The sequence below is a fragment of the Mesoplodon mirus genome (assembly GCF_964341445.2).
Source record: "Mesoplodon mirus genome assembly, chromosome: 7".
Classification (NCBI taxonomy): Eukaryota; Metazoa; Chordata; class Mammalia; order Artiodactyla; family Ziphiidae; genus Mesoplodon; species Mesoplodon mirus.
Genome location: NC_138983.1, coordinates 128,457,260 through 128,469,916, shown reverse-complemented (window position 1 = coordinate 128,469,916; position 12,657 = coordinate 128,457,260). Strand labels below are relative to the sequence as shown.

The 12,657-nt window shown below is 52.5% G+C and overlaps 1 protein-coding gene across 1 annotated transcript in view; it reads right to left on the bottom strand.

Moving 5' to 3' along the window:
• Positions 1-10,458, bottom strand: part of POU2F3 (POU class 2 homeobox 3) — a gene marked incomplete at both ends in the record, with an annotated part of 79,242 nt that extends 68,784 nt beyond the window's left edge. Inside the window, 2 exons of the mRNA XM_082628774.1 lie at positions 3,700-3,768; positions 10,431-10,458. Coding sequence (XP_082484900.1) covers positions 3,700-3,768; positions 10,431-10,458 — 97 coding nt within the window. The remainder of the gene's footprint in view (positions 1-3,699; positions 3,769-10,430) is intronic.
• Positions 10,459-12,657: the final 2,199 nt, after the last annotated feature.

Below are 12,657 nucleotides of genomic sequence, written 5' to 3'. Positions count from 1 at the left end.
CTCCTCCCAAGCCCGCCGTATTTGTCCTCCCCTGTGTAGGAGGCTACACTGTGACCAGAGTGGTCAAAAGTCATAGGGTTATCTGCTTGGGTGCTTGGGGATGGTCAGTTATGGAGCTGGGAGCTTTTGAAATGTGGGTAAGGCTATGTTCTTATCAACCACTCAGTTGAGAACCAGAAAAAAAAAAATTGGTGTCAGCCTCAAGAAGGAAGGAAAAGTAAAAACGGGAAGTAAAAGGAAGGATAGAAAAGCTGATAGTTCAGAAATCTAGAAACAGCTTGGCTTCAATCTTCTGCGGGGTGTGGAAACAACACTGGCCAGGGGACTGGGAGCCTCCTCTGGTCCCGAGTGCTGTCACCAAGACACTGAATTTATCCTCTGTCCACCCATGCCTCGGCTTCCTCACAGACCGCAGGAAAGGAAAGGATGAGCTAGCTGCCCTGCCAGGTCTCTACCAACCGGGAGGTCTGTGTCTGGACTAGAGAACGCTCTCCTTTGCAGTCCTGGCCAGTGTGGAGGGGAAATTCACTTCCCTTTCCCAGCTCCCACCTCATGCACCTTGGGGATTTCACACAACACAGAGGGTGCTCTCAGGGAGCTGGGGCTTTCTAGGTCACCTTTGTTTATAGTTTCTTGAAAACCCAGAGACAAACCACCCCTTAATTCAGGCCCTGTTGGGAAGGGGAATCTGCCTTTTAAAAATCTAAAGGAAGCCATTAAACCAAGTTGGTAATCACTGTGACTCATGATAAGCTTTCCTCTGTAAAAAATGAGTCAGAATGACTTTCCAGGAAGTTTGGTTACTTTAATGAGCTGCCTCTTTTTTTCTTGCCCTTACAAACATGCAGTAATTTGACAGTCACCTAAGTAAGGATGCTACCAGCCACCAAGCTGAGCCGCTAGAAGTGAAGGATCTGGGAATGGAGGCGTTCTGACAGCATGAACTAAAGGGTCTCCTTGGAGTTGAGGAGGACCCACACAGAATCTTTCCCTGAATGGTGGAAGGAACAAAATCAACCTGCAGCGTTGACCCACTCGGCCTGAGTGAAGGGGAGAAGGGCACCCCAGCTACCTGCAGCCCCAGAACACTTAGCAGCAAGTCTCGTTGTGTATATTACAGAATCACAGAATCTTAATGATGCCACCAGAGGAAATGATGACTGCAGCTGTCATGTGCCAAGCACTGTGCTAAGGGCTTTAAATATCTCAGCTAACTCTCAACCCACTCTCTAAGATGGACATTAATTGTCCTCTATAGAAGAGATGAGGTTAAAGTAACTCATCAGATCATATAAACCAGTAAGCAGCAGAGCTGTGATTTTTTACCCCCAGGTCTGTTTGATTCTAAATCCATACTCTTCAAAGGTCATCTGTTCCTGTCTCCTAGGGAAGCAAAGTGGCTGGTCCAAGGCCACATTTTGAACTGGCAGACACTGCGATGACACTCGTATTCTGAAAGTCTCGGTTTATGTTCAGACTCTTTCTCCTTCAACCTAGTCTGTGCAAGCTCCCACAGTCCCAGACAGGAGGCCAGAACTTGCTGAGATTGCCTGTAACGCCTGAACCTTCCTAATCCCCACCTAGGTTCTGAACTCCCTCTGTCTCCTGGATGGCTTTTCAGGGCTTCATGTAGGTCCTTCTCACTCCTGATGCAGCTGCCTTGACTTGGTCCCATAACTTTGTGATAGCTCTGCTATCCTGCTAAGCGTGGTCTTCCACCCACATGGACATTGCCTTAGCTGTGTCACCACATACCTGGGGCAATACACCTGGCCCAGGTGAAGAGTTGGCTCTAGCCAGCCTGCTACTGGGAAAGGGTGACTCAACTTCTGCATCAAGGCTTCTGGACTCTGGTTTTTCTCTAGGGAAGAGTTCAGAGCAGAGAGGTACCTATTACTACTCATCAGGTAAACAGATATGAAAGCCTTGCTGGAGTTCTGGAGATTAAAGGGAATTTTCTTCACAACTGGGGAGAACAGATACCCCACTCCACAGACCTTTAGTAAAACGTACTCAGCTAATAAATCAACTGACAAATGGTTGCAATTGGCCCACTCTCTCCAAGCTTAACTCTTCCCAGACACAAAGCAAAATATAAAACATGTACCACTGGGCTTCCCTGGTGGCGCAGTGGTTGAGAGTCCACCTGCCGATGCAGGGGACACGGGTTCGAGCCCCGGTCCGGGAAGATCCCACATGCCACGGAGCGGCTGGGCCCATGAGCCATGGCTGCTGAGCCTGCACGTCCGGAGCCTGTGCTCCACAACGGGAGAGGCCACAACAGTGAGAGGCCCGTGTACCACAAAAATAAAAAACAACATGTACCACTACCCATGTAAACAGACAGTTTCAATACTAAATTGAGGGCGGAGGAGCAGAAAAGTTTATGGTAAATGTATGCTGCAGATGCCTCCACAAGACCCCCAATTATCACGTCCCTGATCCTGAGTCTTTTAGCTTCAAGAATGGAAGTAGACCGCACCTGAAGACTTGGGAAAAGATTTTAGCTCTGGGGGACATCAACTCTCTTCCACTTCTAATTTCAATACCTCTAATGATCCAGATGAAAGACTAATTGAGGTCTTGTTGGGATACTATTAAAGTTATTTGGTGGTGTTACAATTTATGCTCATCTTTCTTTAAGTTCTTTTTAATTATATGGAGCTTTCAAAGCCAGGTTTGGACTATGGAGTTAAAAGCAGAGAGCTATGAAACTTTCTTCTCAATTCTTCCCTGTCCTCTTCCTTTTATTCACAAAGCGAAGTCTTCTATAGGCACCAAGCCCTCCTTTCTGGGTCTGTTTGCCACCCACATGCATGTAATTTGGAAGAGGAACACTTGTACATGGGCCTTTTGATTAGTTCCTTGAGTAGCATTATTGAGAAATCTGGGGTTAAAAGGCCTTAGTTCCCCTCTACCAGAGACACATTCTGCCTTCTGTCAGTCAGTAGCAGCTGGGAACACAGCCTGCTGCTTCTAGGGGTCTTGAAAAAAAATGGTACTGATGAACCTAGTTGCAGGGCAGGAATAAGGAGGTAGACATAGAGAATGGACTTGATGACACGGGGTGGGAGGGGGAAGCCGGGGCGAAGTGAGAGTAGCATCGACACACATACACTATCGAATGTAAAAATAGTTGGCTGGTGGGGAGCAGCAGCATAGCACAGGGAAATCAGCTCGGTGCTTTGCGATGACCTAGAGGGGTGGGATAGGGAGGGTGGGAGGGAGGCTCAAGAGGGAGGGGATATGGGGACACATGTATGTATATGGATGATTCGCTTTGTTGTGCAACAGAAACTAACAGGATATTGTGAAGCAATTGTACTGCAATAAAGATCTATTAAAAAAATAGTAAAAAAAACTAAAAGCAAAAAAACAAATGTTACTTAAAAATGAAAAAAAAAAAAAAAGTGACTCTCCTCCCTAACTTCTTGTTTGTTTCTAAGGATCTGGCCCTTTCCTAGCCTAGTTTCAGAGGCTTTGTTCAGCTGTAGACCAATGTCTACTGTTCAAAGGCTCCAGGGTCATACCCCCTGTCTCTAGGGAATCCCTTCATTGCCTAAGACCCAGCCTTTGGGTCTGATTGGCTGAAAGACCAAGCCAGAAGAGATACCACATTATTCCATTATTCGATGAATTCCAGTAACTCTGTCCTGCCCTTGCTTTTCTTTTTCATTTCCCAGAAGAGAAGACCCTTACCTGTCTCCACCTGGCTGAGAGCACTTCGAGCAACTGTAGAATCTGCTACATCCCCACTCATCTTGATATCTGCAGGGAAAACACAACTGATTTTAGTAACAGGTCACAATTTTTCTCGCTATGACATATGTGGCTTTAACTAAACAGCGAAGATGAATGTGTAATTACCACAAGCATCAGACTTTCAAATTCCTGATTCCTAAACATACAACTACTAGAATATTCATAAGCTCGGGGCACATATCCCCTCCTCCCAGACTTGCCTCCTTTCCCCCTTTCTCCAGGGCTACTGCAGGGTCTCTCCCCTTTGCATCATCCATTGCCCCTTCCTTCTATCACCAGGCTCAGTTGGTAAAAATTTAACAAGGGGAAGGGTACAGCGGAGGGTGGGGAATGGGGGAGAATGCTTCTCATTCTCCTTCTGCATTTCCTTTGGGATTTGGGGAACGTCTGTTATTTTTTAAAGTAGCGTAAGAAATATCCATCTCCCGTCCTCCCCCTCATAATCACTCTACCTTGAGAGGTAAGAGTACCCTTGAACCAAGGCTTGCCCTTCTCATCTTTTTTAGCCAATCCTGCCTCTATTCTCTGCCTGATTCTCAGAGGTCAACCCACTGTCTGGTGATCAAACCCTAGCTCCTGTGTGGCCCTCCTTGGGAACCCTTACCTTCTCTCCTACTCCTTCAACGTTCTCAGTAAGAAAGGGATGGCAGGCGGGTCAGTGCCCCGCCGAGAGAGAAGACCTACACAAGGCCCCCTGTCTCAGCCCCCAAGTGCTGCGGGCCTGGCCTCTCTGCCCTGCTTCATTTCAATAAATTAAACATTTACCCACAACAGACAGCTGCCACTGCCTAAGAGGCCCCCAAGTCTCCTCAAGGGTCAGCAAAGAGAAGGAAAGAGACAACTTTGAGCTAACTCACTCTCAGCTCCTCTCCTTATGAAGCCACCCAAATACTGAAGCCGTTAAAGACAGAAGAATATTTTATTCAAATCGTGTTGACCCCCCCACCCCCACCCCTTCTCTGGGGCAGCACTTTTAACTCTTTCAAACCAGATAAAGTCTTGGTGAGCCAATTTGCATACCCGGCTCCCCAGCCAATCCCGGGTAAGCAGGCCTTCTTAATTTGCGCCACGTAATCAGGCAGTTGACAGTCTGGATGCCTGAGGTCTGGAGATGATCAGGATGAGGGAGAAGGGTGGGCCTCCGCCCCAGGAAAAGCAGGAAGAAACCGAATTTTCTTTCTTCTTCTTCTTCTTTTTTTTTTTTTTTAGGGCAATGATGTGTGTGGCTCTGGCAGAGATTTAAAGTGTGGTCCCAGGGGGTGTAGTGACTGCAATGCGGGAGGGGTGACTGCCATGCCAAGCAAGACAGAGATGGGGAGTCCCGAGGTTCTCCAGCCCTTGGAACACCCCAGGAGCAGGGGAGGGAGTAAGCAACCTTGGGAGCCACTGTAGTTTGAGGAATAGTTTTGAGACCGGTCAAAGTGATGACTCCCAGGTAAATACTTGGAGCTCCTCCGTACAGCCCTCCCCAGACATCCACACTGTCCTGCGTGGTTACAGACCTCTAGGGGAAACCCTGCAGCGACACTTGCCACCCCTCTCAGTGTGCTACATTTAAGAAGGCATTTCTCCAGCCTAACCAAAGTCCTTCCTGCTGCAGTTTGAAACTTTTTGTACAGTCTGTCATGCATGAATATGCAGAGTAACTAGTGTGGGCCACCTGGACACGCCTGCAAAGGGCTTCTGCTACTCCACGCTTTCTGCTCCAGTGGGGAAATGGGCTTAGCTTTGTGCCACCCATGAAGTCCCACGCTGGAGCTGGGCATTGCCTATTACAGGTCGGCTCAGTCACACTTCCCCATAGGGATCCTTCAACAGTGCTGAGAAAACATCAGAGACTGCTGGGAAGGGGCGGGAGAGGGTGAGTGCTCACCCTCAGTGGGCTTTTTTTTTTTCTTTTTTTTGCGGTACGCGGGCCTCTCACTGTTGTGGCCTCTCCCGTTGCAGAGCAGAGGCTCCGGACGCGCAGGTGCAGCGGCCATGGCTCACGGGCCCAGCCGCTCCGCGGCATGTGGGATCTTCCCGGACCGGGGCATGAACCCGTGTCCCCTGCATCGGCAGGCGGACTCTCAACCACTGCGCCACCAGGGAAGCCCTCTCAGTCGGCTTTTAAAGCTGCTTCAGTAGCGCCGGGAATTCAGAGCATGGGTTTTGACAGCAGACAGACCTGGATTTAATCCCAGTGCCATCCTAACCAGCACAGGGGGACACTAGCCACATATTTGAACCTCAGTTTTCTCAGCTAAAAAAAAAAAAAAAGAGAAAAATGATACTTCCCAGAGTTATAATGAGGAGCAAATAAGATACTGAATGAAAACCGCCTGGCACAAAGGAAGCACGTGATCAATGAATTAACTAAACAGATACTTAGGCTTCGATCGGAGTCCCCTTGTCCCATTACATTAAACAGCTTTGGTTTTTCTGTCTAAGCACTATCATAATTTGTCCTTTACCTGGGAAGCCATCTGCATTCTCCACATTCTGACTTCATGGGAAAAACGCTCAAGGGGACAAGAAGAGTTTAAGAGGTAGGGAGGGTGGGATGATGAACAGGTATTCTGAATCAACTTATTTCAAACATCTGACGTTTAAGAAGGGTAACTTTTTAGCTAAACCATAATTCTATGCCTGTAACCCAAACACTCCTCCAACACCCATTCCCTGCACCACCTTTAACTCTATCCAAAAGCCATCTCTCTGATCTTTTAAATTAGCATAAAAGGTAGTCCTAATCATGTCTAACAATAACTTTTGAAGGAGTCAAAGGCTCCACACTCTGACAGGACATCTACTCGTTGGATGTACCCATTATGGGAGCAACATTGTGACACTTTGGGATTGGACAGGGGTTTGAGTCTGAATGGAGGGTCAGGCTGAGATGATCTGTAAAACCTCTTAACTCCCATAGGATGCTAAGACACTGAGAACCTGTTCCTGTTGGGTAGGAGGCCGAGGCTGATGGGTGGGACGAGCTCTTGGGTCTCAGCCTAAAAATGGGCCAACACCGAAACTCGCCGAGACGCCGTAACCCTTCGCCTGGCGGACAGCACTTGCCGGAGGTGAGTGAGAGAGATGTGGGGTGCGGTCAGGCTTCTCTGCTCTTCTAATCTCAGCTGGCAACTGAGGAGGCTCCTTGCCATCACTCCCTTCCCTGGGGAGGCTCAGCTGCTTCGTGTAAGAACCCAGATACCAGACGCAGCCCCTTATCTGCTTCACCGGCGCTGTCATCCACTGAAGCTAGAGCGAAATGTTGGCTGCTGGCCTTGCCCTCCCTGTGCCTTGGCATGACCCAGCAGCAGCCCCTCCTTACACATCTGTGAACCAGGATGTGTGTGAACCTCCAGGAGCAAAGTCCAAGGGGCAGCACTTCCCCAGGCTGCAGGCTGAGTGTCCACAGTGTCCTGGACCTCCTGGGTCCAGGCTATGCCAGGAAAGCAAAAGGCCCACTACTCTCTCTCCTACTGTCCATCTTCATCACTTCGGAAGGGACTGGAGCTCCCTCCTGACTTCTCCCTCCCACACCCACTGCTGCAGGCGCTTCTACCAGAGGGAATTCAAGGGGCCCACCGGTCCTACTTCTGAGCTAGCCAGGGCTCCAACTCTCCCCTGGAGGAGATGCCTCTCGCCTCTTCTTCAAGAGAAATGCACTTCCTCTCAAGAGACCTTCCAACCCAATGGTCCTGAGCTGGAACTGGTATCAGTCTGTGAGACTTGATCCTTCTTTCCCAGCTGATAGGGAACAGCTCACAGTGAGGAAAAGGGCAAAAAAGAGATGCTCTGGGACTAACCAGGTGTCCCCCTCCGGCTGGTTTCCCACTGTTTCCTCCATCTCTTCTCTCCCTCCTGAGCTTTCTGTCTGACTCTTGTCTACCTGCATTGGGCCTGGGAGGGAGGAGCCCCTCCTTAGCCAGGGTGCTCCCCCTGTGTCTGGTGACCTCATGCCTGCTCAGGTGTTGGTGCTCCCACGTGAGAGGTGTTCTACAAAATACAAAGTGCTGAGATCCCAGGCCAACCTGAATCACGGCTGGTACCCAGGTTATCAGAGCAAAAAGATGGGCTGACTCAGGGGCCGCAGTGCTTACAGAGCTGCTGAGCGGGGGACCTTATGCACTACTTTGTGTGCCCCTGCTCCCCCTCCAACCACCCCCCCCAAACTGTTGCAGTAGATCAATGGAGGGGGAATCCCCAAGGGCCTAGGACTGGGGATTTACAGGGCAAGTGCTGTTTATAAAGCATCCACAGGACACAGGATCACTGGGAGGGGAAAAATAGGGCTCAGAAGAGACCAGATGTCCACAGAGAGGATCCTGGACTGAGAGACCCTAGAGAGGGGCCCCCAGGGAGACACTCTATAGACGGATCCTCCCTCAGAGACCCCACAGCAGGGCCCTCGATGAAAGACCTTACAAAGATGACCCCAGACTAAAAAGCCCACTGAGAAGACCCAGCAAAGGGAGCTCTCAAATGGAGGTCTAGTTAGAGAGGCCCCACAGAAAGTCCCAAACTGAGCGATCCCTTTGAGGTCTCCAAAGAGGAACCAGACACCACAGAGGGGCCAGGAAACCTCACAGGGAGGCCAGACAGCCCTGAGGGGAGATAGACTACAGAAGCGGGCTGGGGAGCAGTGGCAAACAAATGTAGAGAGATGACTCAGGTCACCCACCTGAGGTAGACAGGTGGACGGAGAACCCACCTGAGGAGTCAGCGCACCCTGGGTTTAGCTCAATCTCCCCCTTTGTGTCTGCCTGTGGGGGACAGGGCTGGGGGAGGTGCCCGGGCTTCTGAAAAGCGTCAGCCTGGAGCTTCCTCCCAGGCCAGGCATGGAGGGCTTGGCCTCCTCACCTCAAGCTCACCCTCTCTTTCCTGCTCTCCGCTAGATCTTCTTAGCCCCCAGGCGGCCTCCCTGCTGGGTCCCAGCTGCCCCCCCTCCTCCCACTTCCCCCAGAGCAGGAGCCTCCAGTAGACGATGAAGTGGAAAACCCCCAGGAAGTCTCTGATCTTGGTCCTAAAGAACTTCCCACTGGGGGTGTGCCTTCAGGTCTTGCTGCCATGCACACTTAGGCCTCCTTGGTGGAAAGTGGAGGAAGGAGAACCCGGGAGCTGCCCCCAGCTATGTCCAGCTCCATGCTGGTGCTATGAGGTCTGAAAATGGACTTTCCCCAACCATTGGATGATACCCAGTTGGATGATTCTTTCCGCCACACCGAGCCCTCCCTGGCATGTCCTAGCACCTGGGGATCCGCTCAGAGCTAACACCTCACCGTCTGCTGGTTTTCACTCAGCCCCACCAGGACTGCGTCTGGGAAACTGGGTCTCCCCCCTGCACCCACTGCTGCTTGATTTCAAGGATTGGCGGCTCCAGGAAGGGCCAAAGCCTCCAGCCTGCCCTGCTCCTTGGGGTAGGTCACGAGAAGTGACTCGCTCACTCTTCCTCCAGAAAGGAGAGCAGGTAACAAAATTCCCGTCAACAGCCCTGAAGTCCTTAATGAAGGTCATTCATTGGGTGTTGCCCCCTTTAAGAGGCAAGTTGCTGGTTTGAAATGGCCAAATCAGGCTCAGCTTTCTCCACGTCAGTCCGTCTCTGCTCAGGCCCTCAGACCTCCAGAAGGCCCACCCCGACACCAAGTCCAACCTCCTGGATTAGGAGCTCCGGTCCTTGCCCGGCTGTGGAAGGAGGGATCAGCAGGGTGAATGGAGGGGCCTTGGTTCACTCCATGCCCGTAGACCTTTCACGCAGGGGAAACTGACTCCCGGAAAAGCATTTCCATGGCCTACGTTCCCACCCCTGAAGAGAGGAGGGCTTGGTATCTAAATCCATGGGACATGGAACACAGAGGATGTATCTCTCACTGCCCCCGCCCCCAGACACAGAGATGGAAGAGCTTTCCCACAGGGCCCTGTGCAGGCTGCTCCTCCTGTGGGTCCCACAGAGCTCCGGCTCAGCCCCTGCACGTGGACTCCCCAGCCCCACCGCGCACCAGCCTACGGCACTGCCTAGACTCACGGAGCAGGGGAGCAGGTACACCTTCACGGGTGGGGTCTGCTCCACCTCCTCTCCCAACACACATGGGGACAGGTAGACTCACCTCTGATACACACGGACACATGCTTCCCTAGGCCCTGATCAATACGTGTGCACCATGGCACCTGCCCCAGGTGTGCCTCTGTAAATGCCCAGCTCCACTCACTTTTCCTAGGCACCCCCTAGACCTTACAAATATCCACTCTCCCTATACTTCACGTAAATGCCTGGGACACCAAACACGCAACATGTGGATACACGTATTTCCCTCACTTCTGCACTCCAAGGTCCACACCCCTGGCTGAACCAGTGAGCCACCCTTCTGCAACCAGTGAACAGGGCAACTTCCCCGAGACTACCACAGCTCAGCACGCCCAGGTCCCACACGGCTGCGGCTCTCAGATGCCAGCGCTCTCCAGATGCGAGGCTTCAGAAGCCCTCCCACCCTCCACCGTAGCCCCTACCTTCATTCTTCCCCAAAGTCCCCCATATGTACCCTGCGCCCGCCCGCTCGTGGTGACCCGCTATCCACACTGCCCTCTCCTGGCCGCTGGGAAACAAGACCCCCCCGAGAGCGGCGCCCCTGTCCTTCGCCCCTGCCCGAGCACAGCGACACCTGTCAGAGCTCCCGCCCTCCGCCCCTCACCTGGGTGCATGGGTTCCAGATTCACCATCCTGCCCCAGGCCGGGCCAAAGCCAGCTTCCCCCCAGGCCCCTCGCGGCTGCCCCAGCCGGGCCCCCGGGGAAGCCAGGGTCTCCTTCCGCCCGCCCCCGGCCGCCGCCGCCGCCGCCGCGGGAGCCGCCGCCGGAGCCGCCGCCGGAGCCGTCGCCGTAGCCGTCGCGCGCTCCGCTGCTCCCTCCCGCCCACCCGGCAGCACTCGGCGCGATGGGATTGCCACACGCCCCAGGTGAGCACGCGGCGCGGCGGGGCGGGGGCCGAGGGCCACGCCCCCTGGCAGGGCCCCCGCGCCTGGCCTCCGGCCCAGGCAAAGCAGCGATTTGCATTCGGGGAGCCGGGGGCCCTGGCGGGGGGGCAGGCGGTGCTGCCGGGGCGGGTCCTGACCCTACGGAACACCTGTCCGCCTCGGACCCGCCAACGGCCTCTCCCCACCGCGCCCGGCCCGCCAGCTTGCCCTACTGAGGAAACCCTGGCAGATTAACCAGCGGGGATGGGGTGGGGGGTGGCTGAGCTTCCGTCTGAACAGACTCCCCAGCTCTGCCAGGAGCTCTGGAAGTGTTTGGAGAAGCCGCGGGAGTGCGCTGGGAAGAATCTGGTGTTGGAATCCTACCTCTCTGCCGCTTACCGGCTGTGTGACATGAGACAAGGCTCATCACCTCCCTGAACTCAGTTTACTCATCCATAAAACGGGGCAGGTGTTAATCTTAACTGGCATCTATCCATCTGAAGTTAGCAGGTGGTCAAGCTCACTTAGGCCCCCCGTGCATCCTCACCACATCCTGGGACCTAGATGGGGCCCAGCTAATTACCACATTTTCTGGGTGAAGATAGTGTCTCTTGCCTGCCCTACCAGGTCCCAGGTTGCTGCGAGGCTCTATGAGAGTATGATGTGAAAGCTATTTACTAGTGTCAGGGGCTGTGGGAACAGCCACCTCCTCATTTACAGAGCTGGGAAGTGACTTGTCCAAAGGCACACAATTCCCTAGTGATGGAAGGAAACTGGCTGGGATCAGGTCTCTGGACTCCCATTCCAGTGCTCTCTGCAGCACCCATCATAGACTCGTCACCTGAGCTCCCCCCACCCTTCTCCTCCACTCTTCAGGTCCCAGGAAGAGGTGCCAAGGCAAAGAGACCACCTGCGTATAAGCCTTGAAAGCCGTGTGCCCACAGCAGGACAGACCTCGCCTTTCTTTCCAGACAGGTCTCCCTATCAACCTGCTTACAGAACAAGTCCTGGGCTTTTCTGCCTCTATGGCTTGTTTGCACTGTTCTTTCCAGTTGGTATGTCCACCCACCATCCACCCCAATAATCCCCATTATAATATCCAGCATTTATTGAGCTTTCAGTGCATCAGGCACTGTGCTAACCAACACTTGAAAGGCACCTGATCTTGTTTAGTCCTCATAACAACTCGTAAACTGGACTGTTATTATTTCCATTTTACAGATGGGAAAAATGAGGCTTTGAGAGTTTAGTGTGCCCAAAGTTACCCTTCCAGTAAGTATCAGGGCTCCTATTCTAAAACTCTGCACTCTTCTCCCTTTGTGCACAATTCAAATGCCACCTCCTTTCTGAAGCTGGAAGTGATTTGATCTGTTATTAAATTACCATAATATTTCAATGTTCTTAATAGCCCTGTTACTCACTCTGCGGGACTTTTCTTATCCTATCTCCTGGCTGTTAACTGATTGGCTGCCCCCACAGCACCCAACACAGTGCAGGGTACACAACAGGTGTCAGAAAGGGCCCAGTGGGTGCCACAGTGGCCCTGGAGGGAAAGTGTTTAACAAGTGCTTCTTCGGGTCCACACAAACCACTCTCCCCCAATCGCACCATCCTTTCTTCCCCCCACGCTTGGCAAGAAGGGAGGAGACTTTCTTCCTGTTTCTTCTGGCCGAGGAGAGAGATCAGTAGCTTTTTGGAGGCCTGGTGAACCCAGAGACACGCCCCCTGCACCTTGGCACACTGCCAGACTGTCCCTTCCTTCCCTCTCCTTTCCTCTACTTTCCCTCCCTTCCTCCACTTCAGGTTTGGCCCCAAGCCTGAGGCCATTTCTTATCCACAACTGCACTTCACCTACCATCAGCCTAGAAAAATGCCTGCACATAGTTTATATACCCCTGTGTGCTTGTGATTTCCATATCTCTATTTGCATAGCATTTGTATAGCCATGTTCCCCAAGGGTCTGATTCT